Source organism: Olea europaea, chromosome 21 (genome assembly GCF_002742605.1).
Source record: "Olea europaea var. sylvestris chromosome 21, O_europaea_v1, whole genome shotgun sequence".
NCBI classification, from domain to species: Eukaryota; Viridiplantae; Streptophyta; class Magnoliopsida; order Lamiales; family Oleaceae; genus Olea; species Olea europaea.
The window spans coordinates 13,412,739-13,439,523 of record NC_036257.1 but is presented as its reverse complement, the minus strand read 5'-3'; the positions used below and the strand labels follow the sequence as shown (position 1 = coordinate 13,439,523).

General features: G+C 32.4%; 2 protein-coding genes across 3 annotated transcripts in view; both read right to left on the bottom strand.

Annotated features, from left to right (window-relative positions):
• Positions 1 to 12,566: 12,566 nt before the first annotated feature.
• LOC111370761 (COP1-interacting protein 7) overlaps positions 12,567 to 26,785 on the bottom strand; it is a 15,417-nt gene continuing 1,198 nt past the window's right edge. The window contains exons 3-9 of one of the 2 annotated variants that reach the window (XM_022992626.1): positions 17,357 to 17,481; positions 17,129 to 17,169; positions 16,978 to 17,030; positions 16,734 to 16,886; positions 16,364 to 16,590; positions 14,135 to 15,900; positions 12,567 to 13,969 (exon numbers count right to left, since the gene is read on the bottom strand). In XM_022992626.1, coding sequence (XP_022848394.1) covers positions 13,007 to 13,969; positions 14,135 to 15,900; positions 16,364 to 16,590; positions 16,734 to 16,886; positions 16,978 to 17,030; positions 17,129 to 17,169; positions 17,357 to 17,481 — 3,328 coding nt within the window. In that variant the 3' untranslated portion in view covers positions 12,567 to 13,006. Of the gene's footprint in view, positions 13,970 to 14,134; positions 15,901 to 16,363; positions 16,591 to 16,733; positions 16,887 to 16,977; positions 17,031 to 17,128; positions 17,187 to 17,356; positions 17,482 to 26,785 lie in introns of those variants that run through there. The other variant, XM_022992627.1, reaches the window with a different exon arrangement.
• Positions 21,050 to 26,032, bottom strand: LOC111370762 (U3 snoRNP-associated protein-like YAOH; the record flags this gene model as incomplete). The annotated part of the gene is made up of 6 exons (XM_022992628.1): positions 21,050 to 21,371; positions 22,223 to 22,288; positions 22,749 to 22,924; positions 23,053 to 23,275; positions 25,026 to 25,250; positions 25,688 to 26,032. Coding segments are annotated over 6 exons (1,113 nt in total), but the record flags the coding sequence as incomplete, so codon positions are not given.

Genomic DNA, 26,785 nt, shown 5'->3' with positions numbered 1-26,785 from the left:
AAAAAAAAAGTCATTTTTTTAAAATAGTCGTTGATTACTGTTTAAAAAAAATTGAAAAATTTGCAAAAACCTTAAAAATAATAAAAATTCAATATTGCCCCTAACAAATCACTCTCAAACCGATGTCTGAAAAAGAAGGGGAAGAAATCTTGTTGAAAATAATGGTAGAAATCTTTATAAATTATATAAAATTACTGAAAATGATATTTTTTGAGATGTTTTCGAGCCAAAATAGCGATCCCCAGCACTTGGATCGGAGAAGAAAGGGAGGAGAGGACGGCCTGACGGCCCAGATAGTCTGTTGGGTCGTCTTTTCTAGAGGGCAGCTGGGCTTCCCTCAATTTTTTTTTGTCGTATTCCATAAATAATTTAAATACACAAAAATAAATAATAACCATTTAAATAATAATTAAATGATTATTTAAATGAAGAATGTTAATAATCAAAATATGTAATTAAAATTTAATTGAAATAAATTTCTAATATTTAAAATAAAAATTAAATATTTACGTTCACTTGTTCAATAAATAATTTAAATAATCAATCAATATAAATAATTAAATCAAATAATTTAAATGAACAATTGAAACAAATAAATGAAAAATAATTGGAATAAATAATTAATTTAAATGCACAAAAATAAATAAAAAATATTTAAATAATAATTAAATGATTATGTAAATGAAAAATGTAAATAATGAATAAATGTTAATAATCAAAATATGTAATTAAAATTTAATTGAAATAAATTTCTAACATTTAAAATAAAATTTAAATATTTACGTTTACTTGCTCAATAAATAATTTAAATAATCAATCAATATAAATAATTAAATCAAATAATTTAAATGAACAATTGAAACAAATAAATGAAAAATAATTGGAATAAATAATTAATTTAAATGCATAAAAATAAATAATGAACATTTAAATAATAATTAAATGATTATTTAAATGATAAATGAAAAATGTAAATAATGAATAAATGTTAATAATCAAAATATGTAATTAAAATTTAATTGAAATAAATTTCTAACATTTAAAATAAAAATTAAATATTTACGTTTACTTGTTCAATAAATAATTTAAATAATCAAATCAAATAATTTAAATGAACAATTGAAACAAATAAATAAAAAACGATTGGAATAAATAATGAACATTTAAATAATAATTAAATGAAAAATGTAAATAATGAATAAATGTTAATAATCAAAATTTGTAATTAAAATTTAATTAAAATAAATATTCAAAATAATTTATTTAATTTATTTAAATAAATAATTAAATAAGAAATATAAATATTCAAAATAATTTATTTAAATAATTAATTAAATATAAATAATCAAAATTAAATAAATAAATAATTAAAATAAATAATAAAGAATTAAAATAAACTATGAAATAAATAATTTTACAAAAATTAGTTTTCGCTTTTTATAATTTGTTGTCTAATCTTGTAATTCATTTTCTTTATTATCCGTTATTTCGTGCGTATATTACTTACAATTCGGTTAGTTGGATTTTTTGACATTATGTTTCAAATGTTCTAATATTTGAAATTTTGTAGGATGAATTACCGTTTGGATGTCGCCTTGAAACAGATTCCTGACAAAATTACGTCGAACTGTAACTTTGCCAGTTTTACAGCAGTGTTGGATTCAACCGTTTGGATTGGCCCAACGTGCCAACCATTTTTTTATATTGAATTTAATTGTTTATAAATATTTCATGAATTATGTAAATTGTTTATTTAAGTAAAATAATTAATTGTTTTTCATTTTATTTTATTTAAAATATAAATAATGAAATAAATATAATAAACAATTGAATATTCAATAAACAATTAAAATAAATGAGAAACTAATATAAATAATTAAATGAAGTAAATAGATATGAAATAAACTATTAAAATAAGTAATTAAATAGAGTAATTAAATATTAAACAAACAATATACACAACCAATTAAAATAATTAATGAGATATTTAAATAAAAAAATTAAATTAAAAATTTAATAAGTGATTTACTAAATCAATATTTAATTTAATTGTTTATTTAAATATTCAATTAATTACTTTAATTGTTGGTGTATATTATTTGTTTAATATATAATTATTCATTTTATACTTTATTTGTTTATTTAAATATTTCATGAATTATTTTAATTATTTATGTATATTGTTTATTTAAATAAGAAATAAATAACTAATTGAAATAAATTAAATAAATATTACTAAAAAAATTAAAATAATTAATTGAAATAATAAATAACTAATTGAAATAAATTCAATAAACAAGTAACTTAAATGTTAATTAAGCAATAAAAATAATTAATTGACATAAATAATAAAGAAATATAAATATTTTAAATTTTATAAGATGGATTACCATTTGGACGCCGTCATGAGACAAATTCCCAACAAAGTTACGTCAAACTATAATTTTGTTAGCTTCATATTAGTTCAAGATTTGTTGGATGAAGAGCACGCATACCTGTTACATTGATCCTACTTATGACGATAACTCTAGCATAGTTAGGAGATGCATTTAAGGAATGCGGCGATATGTTTTACAAGTTGAAGACTATAACTTTGCCAACTTTACATTAGTCCTAAATTTGTTGGATGAGGAGTATGCAGACCTGTTATACTAATCCTACTTATGACGGTAACTCTAGTACAGTTAGGAGATGCATTCAAGGAATGCGACGATATATTTGACAAGTTGAAGTTGGGGATGATGTTTATACTAGAGAGCATACTGAGGTATCATCGCAAGAAGACGTCGATCAACGTCTTTCATTTGAAGGTTGTTGATGACATTAACACATTCAACAACTATCCATGGAGACAAAGCTGACAGTTATCAGCTCTCCTCAACGATCCTGAGATACATATTATTCATTTGTGATTTATGTTGTACGTCATTTCAAAATCTCGATGCATAGTCATTGACTCGGTAAAATGTTAATATGTCAGCTTGAATTGCTCACTGAGCTGACACCGTTGATTGAGGAGGAGGGTCAGAGTCATATTCGAGGAGATACATTATGCAGGCAATAGGGGTCCCAGACAGTGACAGAGAGTAGCGGATATTTGATCTGATCTGATCCGTTAATAATAATTATCCTATCCGATCCGATCCAATAATCCGACGGATATTTGAATGTTAAATCCACATCCAATTAACTATGTCATCGGATATCCAATCCGAAATTGAAAAAATTAGAAAATTAAAGATTTTATTTATTTATCAGATCGGAATGACCTATATCCATATTTGATTCATTTAGTTAATGGATTATCGGATTTGAATCTCGATTAGGTTATCGGATTAAGATCATAAATTCATCTCCCATTAATTTCATCGAATTCAAATAGGATTCGGATTAAAATCCAATCTATTGATTCATTTAGTCAACGAATTATCGAATTCGAATCTCGATTGGGTTATCGAATTGAGACCCTAAATCCATCTCCCATTAATTTCATCAAATTCAGATCAAAATCCAATCCATTGACAGTTCTAATTGAAGTATATTGAATTTTTAGTATCAAACGTGGCGTAGAGCTGACAAACTAAACACACATTAAAATGCAAGCGTTTTTTTATGTATATTGTGATCCGTAATTGTAATAATTTCAAATGTAAGCATTTTTTTTAAAACGTTTGTAATACTTTAGTTTTTATGTAATTGTATAATAAATAACTAATTACTCTTAATTACATATATAACACACTATAAATAAAGAAAATTGAGAAAATCAGCAACGCACTATAAATAGAGAGTATATAGGATTTAAATAGATATTACACATCCGTTGAGTAGAGAGTAACATACTATAATCGAAAATTTCTCACTCAACTTCATTTGGTATAGGAAACATAGTTTCGACATTCTTGAATAATATTCAATGTATTAAAAATGTGACTATGCCTAAAGTTCGACTTCTATCTCTATTAGATATTCTCATACACTGTGTAATTTATGTTCTAATTAAATATTAAATAAATAATATACATAACCAATCAAGATAATTAATTAATGAGATATTTAAAGATTAAATTAAATTAAATATTAATTTTCTAATCGAATAAGTGATTAAATAAAGTAATAAAATATTAAATAAACAATATACATAACAAATTAAGATAATTAATTAATGAAATATTTAAAGAAGAAATTAAATTAAATATTAATTTTTTATTTGAGTAAATGCTTAAAATAAATAATTAAATATACATAACCAATTAAGGTAATTAATAAAAAAATATTTAAACAAGAAATCAAATAAAATATTGGATAATTCTACATGTACTAATTCATAAGAATGTCCATAATGTACATGTGGAATTTCATGAGTGGAGGATCAAAAAAACTGTTTTTCAAATCTACAATAATGTTATGTCACTTGTACATTATAGTGTAATGTTTTTATTTAAATAACTAACTAAAATTAAGTAATTAAATATTAATTATTAATAATAGACATTACCAATTACTATAATTAATTACTGAAATATCTAAATAAGAAATTAAATTAAATATTATTTTTTTATTTAATTAAGTCATTAAATAAATAACTAAACAAAGTAATTAAATATTAAATAAAGAATATACATAATTAATTAATGAAATATTTAAATAAGAATTAAAATAAATATTAATTCTTTTATTTAAATAAGTGATTAAATAAATAATTAAATAAAGTAATTAAATTTTAAATGCATAATATACATAACCAATTAAGATAATTAATTAATGAAATATCTAAATAAGAAATTAAATTAAATATTAATTTTTATTTAATTAAGTGATTAAAAAAATAATTAAACAATAAATAAATAATATACATAGCTAATTAAGACAATTAATTTAAAAAATATTTAAATAAGAAATTAAATAAATGTTAATCTTTTATTTAAATAATTGATTAAATAAATAATTAAATAAAGTAATTAAATATACATAACCAATTAAGGTAATTAATAAAGAAATATTTAAACGAGGAACCAAGTTAAATATTAATTTTTTTATTTGAGTAAGTGTTTAAAATATATAATTAAATAATTAACTAAATATACATTTATCAATTAAGATAATTAGTTAATGAATTATTTAAATGAGAAATCAAATTAAACATTTAATTTTTTTATTTCAACAAGTGATTAAATAAATAATTAAATAGATTAATTAAATATTAAATAAATAATACACATAATCGATTAAGATAATTAATTAACGAAATATTTAAACAAGAAAGCAAATTAAATATTAATTTTTTTATTTGAGTAAGTGTTTGAAATAAATAATTAAATATAAAGTGAAAAGTGTTTGGTTTTTTAATTTGTAACTTCAGGGTATTTTTGTCTTTTTAAACAAAATTCTATCTTTATAATTGTATAAACTATTTAAGGATATTTTTGTCTTTTATTCAACAAATGGTCATTTTGAAGACTGGCAAATTTTTTTGATCAAAGTGGAAAAATAGCATTTAGACTTGCCTAATTTTAGAAGTGCCCCGCAAATGGGCCAACTCTGTGAACCGGCTCTTCCTGGCTTGTCCTACCTCGTCCTGGAAAATGTTATGGGTCGAATTGAGCTCATAAATTGGTTGGTTTTTTAACTTGTTTTATTAATTTCTTTAAAAATAGTTGACTTGTGGACTCGATGGATTGAGCCTAATTTGCGGATATGAATCAAGTTCGAATGATTAAGAGTCGAATCGAGCAGGTTCGACAAATTGCCACCCTAGGAAAAATAAGGTGAATGGTCCAATGTTTTCTTAAAATAAGGTGAAATGAATACTTGGTTAAATGGAATATTTGAAATAGATGACTAATAAAAATAAGAGGAGAGTTGCAACAAGCTTTAGATTGACTCCACGATCCAAATAGAATAATGTTGATGACTATCGTAAGTTATCGAGATTGTTTTGTTTTAAAAGATTACTTGATAATAGTGTTGTTGTTAAAAAAAAAAAAAAAAAAGAAAACCAACTTACATTGGTAATAACTATATTTGGAAAGTTTGATCAATCCACTCGGGTAATTCAGGTCCAACATTTTTTGTCAATCCTAAACATGAATATAGATATAAAATTAAGGGAAAATTGCAGTTCCGGTCCCAAACTTTTCATTTCGTTGCAGATTCCACCCAAACCTTTAATTTTTGTGGCCGGAGTCCCAAACCTTTATATGTAATTGCAGCGTTGGTCCATTTCACGCATTTCGTCCAAATTGCCGCCAGTCAAAAGGAAAATCTGCATTTTGACTCCAATGGAACAGTACTTCATGGGTAAAATTGTCAAAAGCAAATCTTCCACTACCCAACAACAAATCGCGTTTCCCTCCCTCCCTTTTTATATCTCTGCCTTACTGTCTCTCTTTTTGGATTTGCTGTTTTGATGGCTGTATTTCCCATATTTGGGAGCCCAATATTAAGTACGTAATGAAGTACGTGGTTAACTTAATAATTTGCTTCGCCAGTGGTATGCCTGGTTCAAATTAATGACAAATGCAGCAAAAATCCCAAAACATTTGTTGATGGTGCAGTACAGGTGCCAAACCTTTTGTACATGGCGTAGTATTTGTCCCAAACATTTTGTAACTACGTTAGCATAGGTCCCAAACTGTTGACACACAAAAAGTTCAGCCCAAGTCGAATAGCCCAAGGAATGAAGCCCAACTGGAAGATCCCCAAAAATCAAATAGCTCAAAGAACGAATCAATCAGGCAATACAGGATAAAGGCCCAAATAGGGAAGCCCATGAACGCGGTAATACCATCGCCCAAGGTTGCAAGTCGCCCAAGATTTGAGCGAATGAATTGCCATGCAGTCGCCCAGAGCTGTGACCCGGCTCTCGTCCAAACATTCGAGTCGTCCAACATCTTAGCAAATATAAGATGTTATGGTGCAGTAAATAAAACAGTTATTGGGTAGTCCTACCACGTCCCACGATTCAAGAAATTCAATTAAAGACGGTTGAACGACAAAAGTAATGGTAACAGTTAGAGAAGGCAGTTTCATGACAAGTTGACCACTGCAAGGAAAGTGGGCAGTTATAGAGCGATCAAGCAGTTTTTAAGCGGTTGGTCACGAAGAGATTATCCAGGGAATATAAAAGGAAAAAAAGACATAGAGCAAAGGAACCCTGAATCAAACACTCTCAAATAGAGAATATGTAACTTTCAATTTCTTAGTTTAGATTTAAACACTTCTTTTACAGTAACTCGTGTACTTGCACCCCTTGGAGGCATTCTGTTTTTATTTTCCAATTGTAAAGTCATCGCCAATAAAAACGTCCCTTTTTGGGACTTTGTCTCAAGAGGTTTGTCCCTTATACAATCGTCTGATCCCTTTTTAATTGTTAGCGACTAACCCGCGCGAAACACAAACCTATGTAGAATTACTCAACATAGGTTCCAAACGTTTGTCCAAAAATGCAACAGAGGTCCCCAATTGTTGACTTCTGAATATAGCCTTGATAAAAAAAAAAAAAATAAATAAAATAAAAGAACATAAACAATCAACAAGGTATCAACACTGCAATATGTACCCAAAAACTATTGTCATTGGCAATAAAAAAGACATTTTCAGCCATTCCCCAAAAACAAAACACATTACATCATACGGTATCGAACACCAAACAAAACCCACATTGACTAATTACATTAGTTTTTTCAGTCATTCCCCAAAAACAAACAATAAATTTTTCAGTACTAGTACTATTTCACTTCATTTTCATCAATTTGTGCCTTTTGCCTTGGACTTCTTCTTTCCAGCAGGTTTGTTAGTCGATGTAGACATATTTTTCTTTTGCTGCAAAGGCTATGGCTGTGACTGGAAGATTTGCTTTTGACAATTTTACCTATGAAGTAATGTTCCATTGGAGTCAAAATGCAGATTTTCTCGTTGACTGACTTCAATTTGGACAAAATGCGTGAAATGGACCAACGTTGCAATTACATATAAAGGTTTGGGACTTCGGTCGCAAAAATTAAAGGCTTGGGTGTAATCTGCAGCAATATGAAAGGTTTGGGACCGGCGCTACAATTTTCCCTAAAATTAATTAAAGTTATCGAGTACCATAAATATGCCCCGAGCTATGTTTGAGGCCAAAACTCATGGATTGGCCCATTGAAGTTGGCTTCTACTATTTTTTCAAAAACTAACCAAAAATATAAGAATTGTAGATTGAGAAGTTAGACTTGTATGGGAGAAAATGAAATAGGGGAGGAGGTTAATATAGAATGATCCTTTTTTACAAAAGGAAACAAAATTAATAAATAAATATGACTATTGGGCAAAACAACCCAAAATTGTGACGATTTGTAGGCATGGAAAAAAAACCAAAAAATCGATCAAACCAATTAAATCAAATTGGGTCGATTTGACACAAGTAATTGGTTCAGTTTTCTTTTAAACAAAACCATGGTGGGTCGATTCAGTCATGATTTGATGTTTTAGATCGTTGGCTAATTGAACCAACTCAACCCACTTACATGTTCATATTTTTTTTTTCAATTTAAAGAAAATAAAAATCAAAAGATAAACTACAATATCATGACTATATCTCGATTTTCTCCAATCTATGATGTTGCCGGTAAGTAATATCACTGAAAATTTTCGTTCACAGGCTTATTATGTTATACTTAGGCAATTTTTTTTATATTCAGGCGGTCAGACTATATAATCCATAAAAAAGTAATAAAATTTTTAAGCTTTCTATTAATCCGCCTCTATTAATTTGATTTTATTGTTAGTCAATAGTTCTTATAATATAAAATTATTTCAATTCTTGTAATTTAAGTGCGCCTATTAAAGAATTTTTTTTTTTAAAAATTTAATTTGGACCAAAAGTCCAAACCGATTAACCAAATCAATTTGGTTTGGTTTGGTTCGGTTTAAGAGTTAGAATGGACTGGTTTGAATTGAAATTTGCCTAAATCGACTTATTTGACTTTGGTTTCGAGTTGGAGTCGAAATCAACCCAAACCAAACTGCACCCAGACCTAATAGTTTGTGCCCCACGGTCACATTTTTTACCTTTTGGATCGTCAAACGGTCACAGTGTCCCACTAACCCGCCTGTGGGCCAAGCTTGTGAAAAAAATTTCGAGCTCGACTCGATCATTAGCTCGTCTACGAGTTCAAAGAATCCATGTGCCGAATAAAGTTGAGCATACCAGTGGCTCATTCCATTTGCGGCCCCTATGGAGACTTGGTGTATCAAACATACTTCAAGATTGCAATACAAAACAATATTCAATTTCCGTACTCACCAACATTTGAGATCATCATGTAGCTTCTTGGAACTTATTTTAAATATATTTTCCTATAAAAATATAAATTTAATTTTTATTTTTATAAATAGTTTTCCACAAAATATAATATGGTCAAATATTTCCATTCTATTTCCTTGCTTTCACCAACTAACACGACTTGTGCAGTTTCATATAGTTTGTAAAATCGTATTAATTTTAATCAATCAATTCTAATCTTCCTGAAATGATAATCAATTCTAGTTTTATTCATTTATTGCCACCAATTTGAGGGTTTTACTCCAACCATTCCAGGTAAAAAGTGTAAATGAGTCGGTTTTAATTCTATTTAAGGTTTAAATTAGCTCTTATCCAGCTAAATATGGGATTTATTTTCCAATATATCTTATTATTTTCTTAAATATCCACATTTTTGTTTCCATGCACGAAATATCCACACTAAAATCAATTGCCAATCCTGCTTTCAATATTATATTTGATTTAATATTCGACTTGTAACGAGCATTATAACATAGAATCACTTTTTAAATTGGCTTGCAAAGAGAAGAATTCTTGAACGATTATAAAAAAAAAGAAAAAAGTGTAAGATAAATTTTTAAACTAAACGACGTAGAATTCGATTATAGTCGTTTAAATCTATGACTCATCCATACATGACATCCACATTGACTCATAATTTGACCTAACCAACTACATGAAACGAGTAGTCTATAATTAGATCTCCTAAGATTAAATCCACCACAATAAACATTCTCAAACTGTTGAGCTTTAATATCAACTTTAACGCGGTTTTTAAGTATTCATTACTCTTAAACTTTATATATAAAATTTTCACCCTTCATAATCAGCAGTAACATCAAAGAAAATATGGGTCACATTTGGAAAGATTTAGGGCCATGATTTCATGCATATATTCGATTGCTTTTTTCTATGTATAGAATCTCTGTCTCTTGACACCAATGTTTTATTTATTACCATACTTTCTTCGACTAAAATGTGCATCAAAATGGCAATATTGAAGCGAAAAAGGAATAATAATGATACAATTTCTCCTTACTTAAGCCGGCAATTCACTCCCAGGATTGCAAACCTTGTAAGAAACCCTTTTCCTTTTCTTTTTTTTTCTTTTTTTTTTTTTTCACTCTCTGGTTTTCTTCTTGAAATATTTCTCAAGTAGAAATGGGTTTGAATGTTTTTGACAGTATTCTTGGATTGATCAAAAGGAAAAGATGGGCAAAGGCTACCAAATGGTATCAATTTTTGTTAAATTCCAGTGCAAATAATGGTTTGTCTTGTTCATTTTCATTTTCTTGTTTCTTAGTGGACATTGGTTGAAGAATAGTTTGCTAAAATTGTTGAGCTTTTATCCTTCATTTTCGTGTAGATTGGGTTTGTTCTCTAGTTCTTTTACAGCAATAACTTAAGAGCATTTTCCTTGTATTTTTACAGTCCCTATTCTGAGCTTATAATTTAGATTTTATTCAATTCTTGTGTGCAGCTCTTAAGGTTGGGAATAGTAATCCAGTCCTTCCCTTTGTAAATGCAGTAGTTCTCGTGCGAGTTGTTTAATGTTATTTTGATTCTTTCTTTTAGCCCTCTTTAATATTAACAAAGATCAAAGAGGAGAAATGCTTAGGAAGTAGTGAAGAATGTTAAAGAAGAATGTTGTTTTTCATAGTATCTGAACACTTTTTCAGTCTTAAACTTGAATGAAAGTTCACTTTTACCTTTTCTCCTTCCCCTCCTCTATAATTTTGAACATCAAAGTTAAAGTACTATAATTCTGCAGCAAAAGACTGATTAAGCAGCTCAGGAGTCGTCTAACGCTCCAGAAAAGCAGAAAAAATGCCATCATAAGGCAATCGCGGGCTGATATCGCTCAACTTATGCAGAATGGCTGGCATAATGCTGTTTCAACACGGGTAAATTTTACTTTTCCTTTCACAAGTTACGTCAGTAAGATTACACATTCAAATATCTCATCACAGCTTCTTTTTCATCAAAGATCAAACTATAATTTTGCAGGGATATCAACTTTAAGGAAATAGTTTAAATCTGTCGCTGGAAAATCATTTGCTAATACTGTATATAATGTTCTATATCTAGGTTGAACAACTCTACAGAGACTACTGCAGGTTATATGCATACAATCAACTCGAGAGTTCTTGTGAATGCATTTGCACTAACCTTCATGACATTGGCCGGGGCAGGAAGCTGTCGGTCGAGGTTCATGAAGCACTGTCAACTTTGATATTTGCTTCGTCCAGATGTGGAGAATTGCCTGAGCTACATTCGATAAGAATCTTATTTAAACAGCATTTTGGTCACAAGTTTGAAAGAGCTAATGTAGAATTGCTACCTGGGAATTTCGTAAACTCTGAAATAAAGCACAATCTTACAATATCATCAGTAACAGAAGAAGTAAAACAGTTTTAACAAATGAAATAGCTAAAGAATTCACACCTCAGTTGGAGGCCCTAAATCAGCAAAATCACCTCTTCCCGGAACTCCAGAAGGTGAGTCTGATTAATTTTACCTCCCAATGGCTTGATATATATGATTCTTAAACATTGCATATCTTTATATTATACTTTCTACTCTATTAATGACTCTGCTTTCTTGTNTCCAGATTTGACTCGAGCTATGCCCATCCAAAGCTTCCTGACTATGATGAATTGGTAACGAAATTCAAAAATCTCAAGAATAAGTGCTGTCAGAAAAATTCAGATAATCGAGGACTTTTCAAGTGGATGAGGTAGTAGAAATAAGAAAGCTTGATGATCTTACATTGTTGACTTGTTTCAAGACAGCATTTCTAATCTCCATTTTTTTTTCTCTCTCTCTCTAGCTGTTACATCTGATGTTTACAACTTGATTCTTGCTGTACTTTTTCCAAAATGCAGTTTAGTATGTAAACCATATCTTAGTTTTCTACCTATCCGTTTTTTGTCTTTAAGCATATCTTATGAATGCAAATGCTATTTTGTTATTACTGTTTTCAAGGATTTTCCTACCAGATTTCAGAAGATGAAACCTAAAAGAGATACTATAATATGAAACTAGTGGAAGTCTACTAAAGATGTACTCTACCGACAAAGAATTAGTAGGAAAGAGTTACATTGAAACGAAAATATATTTCCCATTCTATGACACATACAAAGTAAACCATTAAACAACAAACAAATACAATGCAAACCAATAAAAAATGAAGAGGGAAACAAAGAAGATGCACACAAAGATGAAACCTAAAAGAGATACTATAATATGAAACTAGTGGAAGTCTACTAAAGATGTACTCTACCGACAAAGAATTAGTAGGCAAGAGTTACATTGAAACGAAAATATATTTCCCATTCTATGACACATACAAAGTAAACCATTAAACAACAAACAAATACAATGCAAACCAATAAAAAATGAAGAGGGAAACAAAGAAGATGCACACGAGTTTTTAAGGCATCGGATCATGGTTCAAATCTATCGAGCGCATAAAACATGGACCACCTGTTTGTTTAATGCTTCCTCTGATTGTACTGTAATAAATTAGAGTATAATTCTCCATCTGGCAGCAAACCAAGGCCTTATTATGCACTGGAGCTATTTGGCTTCCTCACATGCAGACTTATTGCTGATGCCGATTGTGATTAAAATTTGAGTATTTGATTGGTGTAGAAGGATAAGTTCTTCACAACAGTAATATTAGATGCATTGGTACAAGTTTCAGCTTTTACGACCAAATAGAAGAAGTTTTCGAAAGCCTTTGGTGACTTTAGGAAAGTTTTCATTGTCATTCCACTTCTTTCTGGAATTAATCAGGTCTGGAGTCATTTCATCATTCGGAGGTGGAGTTGAGCTTTCCACGGCAGAAATTTCAGTTGAAATGGGTATTTTTTGTGCCTTGTCCCCATCCTCTTCATTGTTCAAACCAGTGGTACTCAAACCATTTCTAACTTCAGATTCTTCAGATACCACAGAAATACCTGTCAAAGGCTCCATTTTCGCAGATTGGTTTTCAGAAGAGAGCAAGTCTTCATTAGATAAAACCTGAATGCAGGTCTCGTCATCTGAAGGATCTTTCTGTGAAACCCTATGCTCCTCATTCTTCTTGGTCGAAGATACAGTATGCAACACCTCGATAGTTTTAGATTCATCAACCTCAACCTTAGATAGAGAGCCTTCAGCACCATTAATCTTCTCTGACGCGGATGATTTGTTATCTATCTGATCCCTACCCGGATAATCAGATACAGAAGTATTTCCCTTAAAATTACTTGTACCAGTGTTCTTATCTGAATTATTGACCTTGTCCAGACTCGCTCTTCTGTTCTGAGTTCCAGCTATCTTCTTCAGTGAGGAAGTTTCCTTAAGAGTAAGCCCCTTGGAGGTTGTTTTTCCACTTTGGCCCACCTTTGATTCAGTTGATGGCTGTTTGCTAGTTGTCCGAGCTGCCGCAAGGCGATCAATTGTGGAAGTCCTCATAACAGGCTTAGTTGACTTATTTTTCTCTTCTGCTTGAGCTGGAAGTCTAGGCTTCTCAACTTTTGTGGCAACTTTGTGTGTCTTGCTCGCCTTAGAAGTTATATTTGAAGTATCTGAAGTAAAACCCTTAGTGTCACTTCTTTCAGCAATTCTCTTCTGACGCTGTATTAGTAATTCTTCCATTTTCTTCTTGTTCTGTTCTTCCTGAATGAATGAAAAGAAGACAAGGACGATGTTAGATGTAGTAGAAAGGAGGTCAACTAAAAGTTTTATAAACATTCTACAAAGTACCTTAAATTTAAAACAAACTATAAAATATTTGTTGTACAGATTGGATCAATGCCATTAAAAGCAAAATGGAAATAATACCTTCTCAGCTTTGCTCTTCTGACTCATTGTTCTACTCCCAGAATAAGATTTTTTGATTCCTGGTGTTATATTGGATTTGCTCCTTCCCAAAGATCCATTTGGAGCTTTTGACTTTGTTGCTTTGTCATCCACTTTTACTCTAGAAGCTTTGTTCGCTGTCTTGTTGCTTCCCTTACCATTCGGGAGCTCTGTAGCATCAACAGATTCACTTCGTTCAGAGTTGCCCTGTCCTTTAACAGGTTCAACTAATAAATTCACATTTTCACAATCCATTTCAGGGTTCCAAGAAGCTACAACTTGCTCAGTAGCCAAATTACGCCCAAGCACCATATAGAGGTCATCTGGTTCGTGGAAATTACCGGCTTCAATCTTGCTTTGTGAATTATCTGGTGTGCTATGCTTGGATTGGTCAGCTCCAACAATGTCGGAAACCATAAAAATGTCAGTCTTTGGTCGAGTTTCTGACGGATCATTAATCAGTCGATCTTGAACCATGAAAGAGTCATCCACAATAAGATCTCTCTTATTTTTCTGCATCTCCAAATAACTGAGATCAGAGGCTGAGATTTGATTTCCATACAGAATAGAGTGATCTATCCTTTCTTCTTGAGTTGTTGATATTCCTTGTTGGCCGCTTATGAACCAATTTTCTTCTTTTTGGCTCTTAATCATGGAGGAATCATTTCCAAAATTAGATAGTGTAGTTTGGGAGTAGTTGTCCTGTCCTTTATCTCTCTGTGGAATTAAGAAATCTTCATTTGTGCTGCCCCTCTTAATTACTCCATGTACATTTTCTCCATCTTCAAAATGAACCTTGTTCGCTTCGACATAATTTCCCATGTTCTTTTCAGTCAGAAGGAAAGCATCAGTTGCACTTCGGTTTTTCACACCATTTGATTTGATATTTAAGGATGCAATTTGTTCTGCAGAGGCCATCTCCGTAAAATAACCTTCGTGAACTTGTGGAGTATGCAAACCCGTATCATTGGATCTCTCATCTGCATCCTTCAGGAGAAGGTTTTGGAAGAAATCCCAGTTTCCATCTTTCCTTTTTTCTTCAGAATTAGTAGTGACTGCATGTTCAACATCTGAATTAGTAGGATCCTTGGATCTATTGCTAGCTTTCTTCCTTCCATCTCGTTCTTTGCCGGACTTTGGCTTATGGTGTTTCTCCAATGACCCAACAACTTCCTCCACCTGCTGTTTAAGGGAATCAGGATCAATAAATTTATCTTCATCAGAGGAATCACATTCTGAAGCACTGCTCCTTTCTCCATTTCTGCCAGAAGTGATGTAATTTATGTTGCGGATGACAACTTTTCTCGAGGAATGTTTTCCATTCTTCTTTTTGCGCATCTTCTCACCTGAAGAATGACTTAGCTCCTGCTCCTGCTCGTCATTTGAATCACTTCCAGAGCTGGAATTACTAATCCCCATGTTGTCGTTGATTTTGGTACTGTGCGGGCGCATCCCATTCTTAATTTTTTCTTTTTTCTTAGTATAGGATTTGTGTCTCTGATTGTCTTCTGGTTCTCTATCAAGGCCCGGACTGAAATCTTGGGCACCGGAAGGCCATGGCACACTCCCTGGATAATATGATGGTGCACCCTGCATGCCCGGGAAAACATATCCATGATATGGAGGGATTTGTTGAAATGGTGGACGTGGAAAATTTTGCACATACTGGGGAGGGTAGTTTGCCCATGGAGGTACTTGAGCTATCCCATCTGTTGATTGCACATTGGACATTGATGGCAAACCATTATCTGCCCATTGTAAAAATTAAGCATCAATTATCAATCATATTGGTTTTAAATATTGCTTGCTTTTCAAAGATTTGGCTCTTTGCGTGGCTACTTTATATACTCATTTATTATGTCTTTTTAGTATACACAAAAGGGTTTATACCAAATCCCCCCACTAAGACATAGGGGGCATTTTGAAGAATTCATATTCGCTTCAAGACATGAAATTATGGGAAATGCAAGAAAAGATTTTATGATACGGTTGCAATGGATTCAAGACATGATACAAAATCTATTCACATTAGAAGCAAATCGGGAAGAAAAAATGCCGAAATCACTCTTTAAAAAGAAGGAATGATCCACCCCTTAAACCCACTAATTAAGTTAATGCAGAAAATGTAACAACAATGCTGTATTCTAATATGTTTTAAAAATAAAAGAGAAGAATTGAAAAATATACTGAGGCAAATTGATTCAACAATACCTTGGTTAGTGTCTAAACTTCCGTGGCTAGTGGTTGACTCACTTGCCGAAGCCTTCATTAGCCCATTATGATTTAGGTCATTATCTTCACCAGCAAGAACAATTCCAGATGTTCCCAAGAATGGAAACTCAGAGTGGGAACATGCCTGCATTGCTGCCACTTCAGCCATCCACAGCCTGTCGTCATTCTTTTTATTCCAGAGTACCATGAAGTTTATACATGCTTCCCTGAAAAGAATCAAAAATATTTTGGGACAAAATCCATTTCAGAATTAATAAAAACACATTTTTACTCAATCCCTACGTATCAGCACAACTGGTGTTTGCAGAAAACCTTTGCATATTTAAATCTAAATAAAATTATATTGTACCTTAAACGCACAGCTCCAAATGCATCACTGAAAGATATAAGATCATCTATGTAGTCCATCTCAAATCCTGCCACTAGTGCACGAGCATAAGCCATTGCTTGCTCCTTCTTAAGCATTGCCTTTCGAGTTTCCAGAACACGCTGAAGACGAATCCTGTCCGTTGCCAGGGTGCAAAATAATTATTGTTATGTATCACAACACCATTGTAACTTCATAAACAAATTTGACAAGTGCAAGAATCTACTTAGGTTTTTCTTCTGATTCAGCATCAGCAATTCCATTGGACCCAACATTTAACTGGTGTTCAGATTTACATGATTAGTCATCTATAATTGAGATGTGCTGTCAAATATAAAGAGAAATTCCCAGTCTATATTTCACAGATGATGGCGTACCTTAGACGAAGCAGTTAAATGTTGGGAATTTTTGTTAATGCCTGTCAATTCCACAATGCTGTTAAGGAAGCGCGTGTAAATGGATTAATCTTAGCTACAACATGATTCATTATTTTACCAAAGGTTCCGTTGTAATTAGTAACATTTCTTGCGACCAAAACCAGTACGAATTCGAAATGACATAGATAATAATGTAAAACAAAATTGTTTTTTATTCATTTGGAGTACCCTCTGCCTCTGTTGCCACATCTGATTGTTCATTTGATTGAATTGAACTATCAATCTGTTCGATCTCTCTCTCAATTTTCACAAATCTCTCAAGAACTTCTGGTGTATTGACAAATCTCACAAACCTGAATACAATTAAAAAAATCAGGAAAAGAAGAAAACACTCCCACAGACATATATTGAATTAATTAACATAACAAAAAAACGTCCGTGGGGGCAGGTTTTAGTGTAATGGAATAGCCCCCTTTTGAAATTTGATCTTTAGCTGATTTAAGATGGGAAATAAAAGGATCCAGTAGTCCTGACGCTAATTTCTCATTCTTTTTACCAGCAAAGATCACAAGATCACACCTATTTTTCGACAAGGTTTTTAATGAATAACAATGTCGAATTCAAATTAAATTATATGTATGCAATGGGAATGGAGATTCACAGAATGTACCTGGTTCTTGTCGGAGTTAGTTGAAACAGAGCATAATCGAGACGAGTTCTTGGCTCCATAATCTATTAATCTCACAGAAACACGCAGGCACACAAAAATACACACACAGAGAAAATTCTTTATTGAACCCCCTATTCTGTAAGCTAAAGAATTTTCTGAGATCGAGGGAGGTAGTAGGCACATGCAGGTGCTATTGGGATATATTTTTTTAGCCGAACAAAAGTGGGTCCTGCATTTTCAATGCCGACACTTCCTCTTTTTCATTTATGTGTGTGAATGTCTCTTTTTATATCTCTCCGTGTGGTAGAGTGAAAATACATGTATCAATATCATATAGAGATAAAACAGGAAGAGTGGGCCAAGAATGGTGAGTAGCTCAAGGGTCATTTCAATGTCTTTTCATGTTCGTATTCTTGTTCTTGAAGGTCTCAGAAATGTTAGGTTGACTGTGTGCTAGTGCGTGTAGATTTGCTTTGCTTTACTGTTACTCTCGATCAGTGTAATGGAGTGAGGAAATGGGAAAGGAATAATACAGTTTCACTGATAATGGACCCACCTTCCTTACCCGATTTACCTGACCCGGCCCAAATAACTATGGCACTGCTTCCTCCTCAGGGAATGTTTTCTTTTTTAATAAAGATTACTCCCATTCTATTAGGGGGAGAATTATACTATAAGCTCCCAACCTTTTTTTCAAGTGTGTTTGTGGGTTTCCAACTCCAAAAAACGAGCACTTAAATCCTTAACCTATAAAATGCGTACTTTTTAAGTCCCCAAATGATGAAAACCGATCATCGAAAAATAAAAAAATCGTATCAGAAGAATAATTTATCCTTCAATGGAATCAAAAACCGAAGGGTCAATCGTCTATATTACTAGCAAATAAAGGTGTAAATGGTCTGTTATCGTAAGATTTTGAATTTCTTAGTTCACATGTCTTTATGGTTTGCACCGAGCCTACTAATCCATAAAATTGTGATTTTAACTAAAAGATTTTTCTTCTTTTCTTTAAAAAATTTTAGACTCACGAGACTTGATCGATGAAGATTACAAAGCCCTGTAGTGGTCATGATCCATTTGTAAGTGGAGGGTTGTCGAGCCAACTCGTGACTTGTCTCATATGAGTCCTATTCAAGACTATAGTATGATTTATGTTGATGCCCTACTCGTGAATCGTGATGTATCAATTATCTATTTTAGGAACTTAAGGGACTATTTTGATATCAAAGTTCAACCTCAAGAATCAAATCAAAATTAATCGACTTTTGATTTAACCATGTGAAATTGTCCAATCAAAACAAATCATCAAATCTTTGGTTTAAGTGTTAATTATTGTATTTGTGACATTCACGAGTGGAGTTGCCTCTCTTTATGGAGTTTGATAAAAAGTAGTAATCAAAGCTTGAACCTTGTGAATATTAGGGTTGTACATCGCTTTCACTTTTCACTAAAATCTCAATCTGAATTTCACTTCAGATTGAGATAAATAGATTTTGATGAAAATAAGGCAATAATTGATTAATTTCTTTTTTGGGATAATAATATGCCCCCACAACCCACTCACCAACTCAGGTTAAAAACCACCACAGAAATACAAGTATAAATTTTCAAAACGTATTTCATTTAATTTTAGTATATTTATAATTTTAACAAATAATTAATAATGAGACCTTTTTAACATTATGTATGTTGGGCTTTTCTAATTTTATGTTTTTAGATGAGAAATTCTAGGGGTGACAAACGTGTCAAATCGCTCGTCGCCTTGTAGGCTCGATTCTTCCCCATTCAATCCACGAACAATTTGATCTTTTATTGAGACATAGCTCATCTCAAATTTTGTTCACGAGCCAACTCATGGACTCGTTTTTGGGCTTATTTCATACTAAAAAAACAAGTTAACTAGTAGACATGAATCGAGCTCAGCTAGTTAATAGGATCGCGTTAAGTTCGAATGTCTAAAAGTTGGACTGACTCGCCTCGACTCATTGTACCCATAAAAGATTCTATGCACACGCATTCAGGTGTAATAGTGGTGAAGTTGATTGAGGAAAGGGATAGAGCTATCCACCTACCTCATCTTAGCTGGAAAAATAATGACTCTTTTGTCTATAGGTGACATGACATGATTTCCACCCACAACTTAATTAAAGGGCCATCTCTTCTCCTTGACCCATTTGCTGTTTAACAACATGTTTGTGTAATTATTTGATTTTGGTACAACTATTGAATATTGATTTGGGATTGCAATTTGCAGCCAAACCCCTGGGCCCACTGCTGCCTTGCAAGCAAGATAATTGATCATGTACTAGATCATATTATTCGACCGTGCAAAAATCTTTAAATTTTCCGTGTAATGGTTTGTATTAGTGAAAGATCATTTACTAATGATTGGCAAGGAACGTTGGAATGTATAAAGGATGGCTGTGATGGCCAAATAAACTTCGAGAAGAACGATGATGAATTAGTGGCCCGTTGAACTTCATAGACTTTCGCCCCTTATTGAAGATGAATAAAAACCGGACTCCACAATAGAAGCCCATCATACCAGACCCGAGTCATTTGGGCCGTGCAGAAGAAATCGATGAATTTATTGAAAGAGTAATGCTGTAATTTAATTTCATTTTTCATTCCGTCTATTATTTAGTGCTTGTTTGGTATGAATTTTGATAATTGATTTTTTGACCATTAGAGATACAGTAAATCTTACCTGTGAAAGAAAAATTAAAAAATGAAAACTGAAATAGTAAAATAACGGTAAAAAAATTGATTTTAATTGGATTAAAATCTCAAACAAACAATCTCTTAGTACCACCTAAATTGAAATTATAATAACATTATTCTTATTAAAAATATCTAAAATAATCTCTCCATTATATCACTGCATGTTTTACTGTACTTAAAAAAGTTTTTTCTTTTCTCAAGAAAATAAATTTTCTTAATATGAAAATAATTTTCAACAAAATAAGTAACTTAAAAGTCTATTTAACTTCGTTTCATACAGAACTAGACAGGAGTAAAACTCTTCTTCTGAGTTCAAGTATCCACGGAGGAAAGAATGATATCCACCATTTCTGCAGCAAATCTTTAAGAGCTGATGCCTCAGAAAAACTGCCCATAGTCCCATAATCATCACCATCCCTATTCCTGCAATCAAGCTCATTTCTTCTCTTTATCTTCTTCAACCTTCAATATCCTCAAATCTCTCAGTTTATTCAACTGTGTTTAAAGAAACCCTAACCACCAGTCATTCGTCAACTCATTTAAGATGGCAGATTAATAAAATGTCACCTAATTGCTACTTAGACTCATAATGTGGCCAACTTGTATTTACCAAGTCCTTAAAATTGAGAGCTAAACACAAATTGATCGAGACAAAATTCATTTGGGGGTGAAAGCGAGGTAAAATAGCTATTACAAAAAAAATAAAAAAATAAAATTGACCCCCAATCAAGAAACGTTAGCAACTCATACTTCTTTCCAAAGTCTCATACTGTCTCAAGAAAGCTCCAAAGGATGCAATGCAACTCCATTTTTGGCAACAGGATTTCGTCCCCATCTTCCTAATCGGGGCTCCTGTCCAAAAAACATTCAACATTAGATGACAATAAAGCAAGTGGAACATACTCACTTGGATAAAAATAGTATTTATCGTAAAAAGGAAAAAAGGAAAAGAAAAAGCAAGAAATCATCAATTTATATAAATTTATTTCTCTGTCACAAGCCATTTCAAACTGAGATCCATCTTTCATATATCAAGCCATTTCAAAGATGAAAAAATTAATATGTATTCTATGTATGAAACTAAGCAATAAATTTCCACTTCCAACCCAAGCTATTACTAACTCAAGTTATCGTGTTTGATCTAATAGACTGATTCCTCGACACTCCCACTAATTTTCACTCCTCAACTGAAAACACAAGCCAAATAACCACATTGTTTAAACCTAATTCGCACTGCTGCATGTGCTACCTTTCATTCCTATGACTTGAAGCACGAATGGTACAAAATGCCAATTGACATTGCATCAGACTCCCACGTGGTATCAAGGGAAGCAAGAGGTATCTTCTTTCTCGCCCAACTCTAGAGGTTAACCCCCAGTGAAATTCAGTCATAGAAAATACTGCATCCTGAAAGTCTAGGAACCATTTCAAAGGCTCAATATGAAAAATAATTTTTGCAGAGGTTTAAATCATCTTAACAATGTTAAATGATGCTTCTTTAATGATAGCAAGAGCTATTGTCTATCTTATACCGACATTTAATAAAAATCAGGAGTAACATGCAAGAAATACTGTCAAAATGTCAATCAACTATTAAAGAAGGCAGACTAAATATAAACGAATATTTTCCACATTCCACTAGTAAAGATTCAGTTTAAGTAACATGAAAAATTTTGAAATTTGTAAGGGGAGGAAAACTTCACCTGCCCAACACCAGCAATAAGGAACCTTCCAGATTTCGCAAAAGATAGAGAATTCACAAATCCAACCTACAAACATTCCAATTCACGTAAGAAATAGAAACCAGTCTTGGCAAATGTAGGAACTATATTGAACAACACTACCTGCTAAATCTAATTAGGAAAACTTCGACTACAATATAAAGAAGAAGAAAAAGAGCCTACTAATCCCTGGACCTTTTTTACGTATTTTAGGCTTTTACAAGACAACCTGTGAAAGTTTCATGTCCTTCAGCACATTTTTCACTTCATTAAGGTGCAGTCACGAGTCAAATCTCATCTCATGTACGAAAAAATTATCATATTTGAAGTCATCTAGGCAACCCAAAAAGTAAAAACCTTTCTTCTCTGCTGTGATAGGAAACTTTCAACATACTGGATTTAGAAAGCCTAGCCAAAGACTTGTTTGTGAAGAGATGACAACAAAGTATAATGACTTGTGTTATAATGATCACATTGGATTCATCCAGGAGAACCATTATATGCTCACCAGGGGGAGCTCAAACAGAGGACGAATGCCTTTGGATTCACTCTCAATCGTCCAGAGACGTATACAACCATTTCCGGCTCCAGAGGCGGCAAGATCGCTGCTTCTACATACAGCCACTGAACTGACCCAGGAAAGAGCCGTTGAATAAGGTTTTTCAGAATCTTGGGCATCATTTTCTGCAAACAAATAAAGTAAATACTGCATAAAAAATATACATAAGAAAATCTGAAAAGTGGCCCATGTCCACAGATAAAGAAAGGAAACTCCAGCAGGCAACAGACAGGAAGCTTGAAGATCAAATTACCTATGTGGCCATTTGATAAGCCATTATGTCTTTGTTCAAACTTGATCTGACTCAATGAGGCATGTGCATTTCTTACAATATGGACAGGCTTCTTACGTAATATGTTCCAATGTTCAATGCTTCCATCATCAGAACCCGATAAGAATTCATCATTGCTAATAAAGCAGCAGCATTCCAGGGATGATGCAGAAGCTCGAAATACTAGTTGAGATTCTTCTGGTACCTATTAGGAATACAAAGATTATGGTATAAACAAATTAAAAGTTTACCTAACTTAGGTAGAGACATCATAGGCCATAACTTGATATTCCATTTACTTGTTTCTCACATTCACAACTCTTGTCGTTTCAAAAAGGATATAAAAGGAAAAGAAGAAATAAAAATTTCATATTGGAAGATATGACAGACAAGTGTGCAACACAAATTATCAACATATTAGAGCCCAATATAAATTCAGAAGGTCTCTCTCAACAAGCTAAGCCTTCCGGGCTATGAACTTGGGTTAAGCCACATGAATCTCTCCTTTAGAACTACCTTTTACAAAAAGGTCGAGATATATCATATCTTTTGCAATGTTAACTAAAGTCAAATTTCCTACTTATTTATGTCTCTGCATCACTCTTACAAAAGAGCTTCTTTAAGTCTAAACAGCTGCAACATGCTCAATTAGGATTACATCCACTTGTTTGCATAAATAATCATTTATTGTGTTTGGTTAATATCCCAAAAAAACAGTACTATAAAGCATAGTTGGTCTGATTGCCATTTACCATCAAGCATAGTTAGTCTGGTAGCCATTCTACAGAATTTCCCCTTTGAATGTAGGATTTTTAGATCACATACAATCCATACTGTTTCATCCCATCACTCTAATCCTGTAACTTACATCATTTCTAGTTCCTTCTTGATTGTTAATAATCAAGCCCAGATATCTAGAATAATTGTTTCCAGTAACAATATGACCACACCATGATTTTAAAGAACATTTCATCCATTCCACTTTAATAGTACTTGACCTAAAACTCTTAAAATCCTCAAGAGTTCTAAATTGTGAACAACCCATTCCTAATATCATAAAGTAAAATCGGATCATTATCAAATAGCATAGACTAAGGGACCTTTGTTTGGATCAGTCTAACAAGCTCGTTTATTAATTAATAAAAAAAAATAAGAATTTCACAGGAATCTTTATACAAGCCTATTCTAACAAGAAATCCCCCAATATTACCTCATCAGATCTCATATTCTTAACTATGCCCTCCTAAATATCCTTAGTACTAGTAGGCTATCTAATAGAAATCTCTCGCTCTAGAGCAAGCCAAATCATCTCCATAGAGATCCTATAATATGATTTATTTATTTTTTCCTTTTAAAATCCATAAAGAAAGTAATACCTACTGCAGTAGGTCTCGGTACCAAATAATCAAAATAATTTTCCAAGAGCATTGGATACATTTTAAATTGTACTCAACAACCCCTAATAAATCGAAGATCTCTGTAGTTCGTCCAACCTTGAATATCACCTTTGTCATCTTTAAGAAAAATCATGACACCCTTCTTCCCTTCATAAGAATCTTTTCACACTCCAAAACCTGATTGCATACATACATCAACCACAAAGTACTCATCTTTACCTAGGAACTTCTAATCTGATTAGCATTGTGTCTAGTTAGCTAATTTTCTTAGATTTCTCCTTTTCAGAGTATGCTCACTATCGCATAGTACTTCACAATTTGAAACTTATTGAGTTTGATTGATTTCTAGCTTTACAGTAGATTTACCCCCCACAACCGTACAGAGTGTGAAACGATTTGGACTATATTATCTTCCTTTATAACAAGTCTAAATAAACAAGGATGGAGAAAATGGAAGAATGAGGCAAAAGTGAAAATCAAACAACAAGAGTGGCTATCAAAAAATGAAGTCTTGACAATTGTGGTTGCAAATCCCTTCAGGAAAAGGTTGTGAATTACCTTCCACAAATGCATGGTCCGGTCACGTCCAACGGTCAATACACGTTCTTTCCTCAAGCTGTCAATTGTTAACACTTCACTCTGGTGACCAAATAACGTGTTTATGTAAGTTCTATCTTCTGCATTCCAGATCTTGACAGATCGATCAAATGAACCAGAAAAAAGTTCTGAAGTTCCTTGCCTAAATGTTAAGCAAGACACAGGTCCTTTATGCCCTGGAAACGCCTGCAAGTAATGCAAAAGGTGTGTTAAAATGGCATTCCAAGAACATAAAGTACATGCTTCCCCTAAAGATTTTGTCACATGGAGCTATAAATTAAAATGCACGCATTACATGCATTGGGTAGGAATACATGACTGATCAAACTAGTAGTATTCACAAATCCATGAACACTTTGTTTTCATTTTTTATTTAATGGAGGCATGCCACCTAGTAGCTAATGCAGCAAATAGAAGAACTAATTTTCCACATAAAGGGCTGGGATTTTCCAATGCACCAGAATTATTGTATCGTCAAGCAAGTATCTAGAATCTTTTAACAATATAAAGATAGAAATCATTTACAGATGCCAGTTTGAAAAACAATCATTGGAAACTTCCACATTCTTTTTCAGTACAAAAGAGCTATGTATCTATTGTTACTAACAGTTCGGTAGAGGCACCTGAATATGTTGCCGAGTACGGATATCCCACAAATGAACATGACGATCTAGGCCACCACTTGCCAAATATCGACCATCAGAACTAACGGACAATGCTAGAACTTGCTTACTGTGCTTATTAGCTCGACCTTGTGGGTCCTTAGCACCATGAGATTTCAACACTATATCACTAGGCCACACATACTTCTCATTCTTTCCACTATTGACATCCCAATGAACAATAGTACCATCCTTAGAAGCTGAAAATCCTCTGGTATCATCCTCCGATAGAGCTACAGCAGTAACAGGTTGCCGGTGTATTATCAAAAACTGAAATCCTTCTGTCGTTTCTGGTTTTTGAACTCTAAGGATTACAATACATTTCAATATCAATAGGTAGATGTGTAATTAATGAGATGCGTGCTAAACCAAATCTGTCTGGTTACATAAAAGTTCACAAAAATTGGCATGCACATAGTTTTGAAGCATGTAAAAAAAAGGAGAGAGTGAGCACACAAGGAAGCATCGAAAAAGCTTAACAGCATCAAAATCAACAGTTTCAGAGACAACTACTACAAATGCAAACCACATTTGTCAATTCACTGAGATGAACCATAACTCGATGGGAACAATCAATTATTATTGAAGAATATGTGAATTTACAAAACTCTAGCAGAGTCGCTCCCTCTGTAGTAATAATCATGGTTCTCTTCTATACCTTACCCTGTGCTATCCTAGAAAAAAACCATCATTACCCCATAAATGCATCAACCATCAAAGAAAACCACATTCACCCAGCAACACAACTTCTCACAAGCCAAATATCCAATAGTAAATTATTCAAAAACATTCAACTACTATTGCAGATAGGAAATTTAACTGCAACAATTTATATAATACCAGCTCAAGCATGTTTGTCCACCCCCACCCGCACTGTCCAGCTCTCAAAAAATGGCAAAATAAGCACGAATAGGCTCAAATTAGGTGAAAGAGATGTCATAACAACCCATTACGAGCATATATCAACAAAAGAAAATATTGAACTCTTTTCTTAAGTCCCCCCCCCCCCCCCCCCCCCCCCCACCCCCCAAAAAAAAAAAAAAAAAAAAAAAAAAAAAA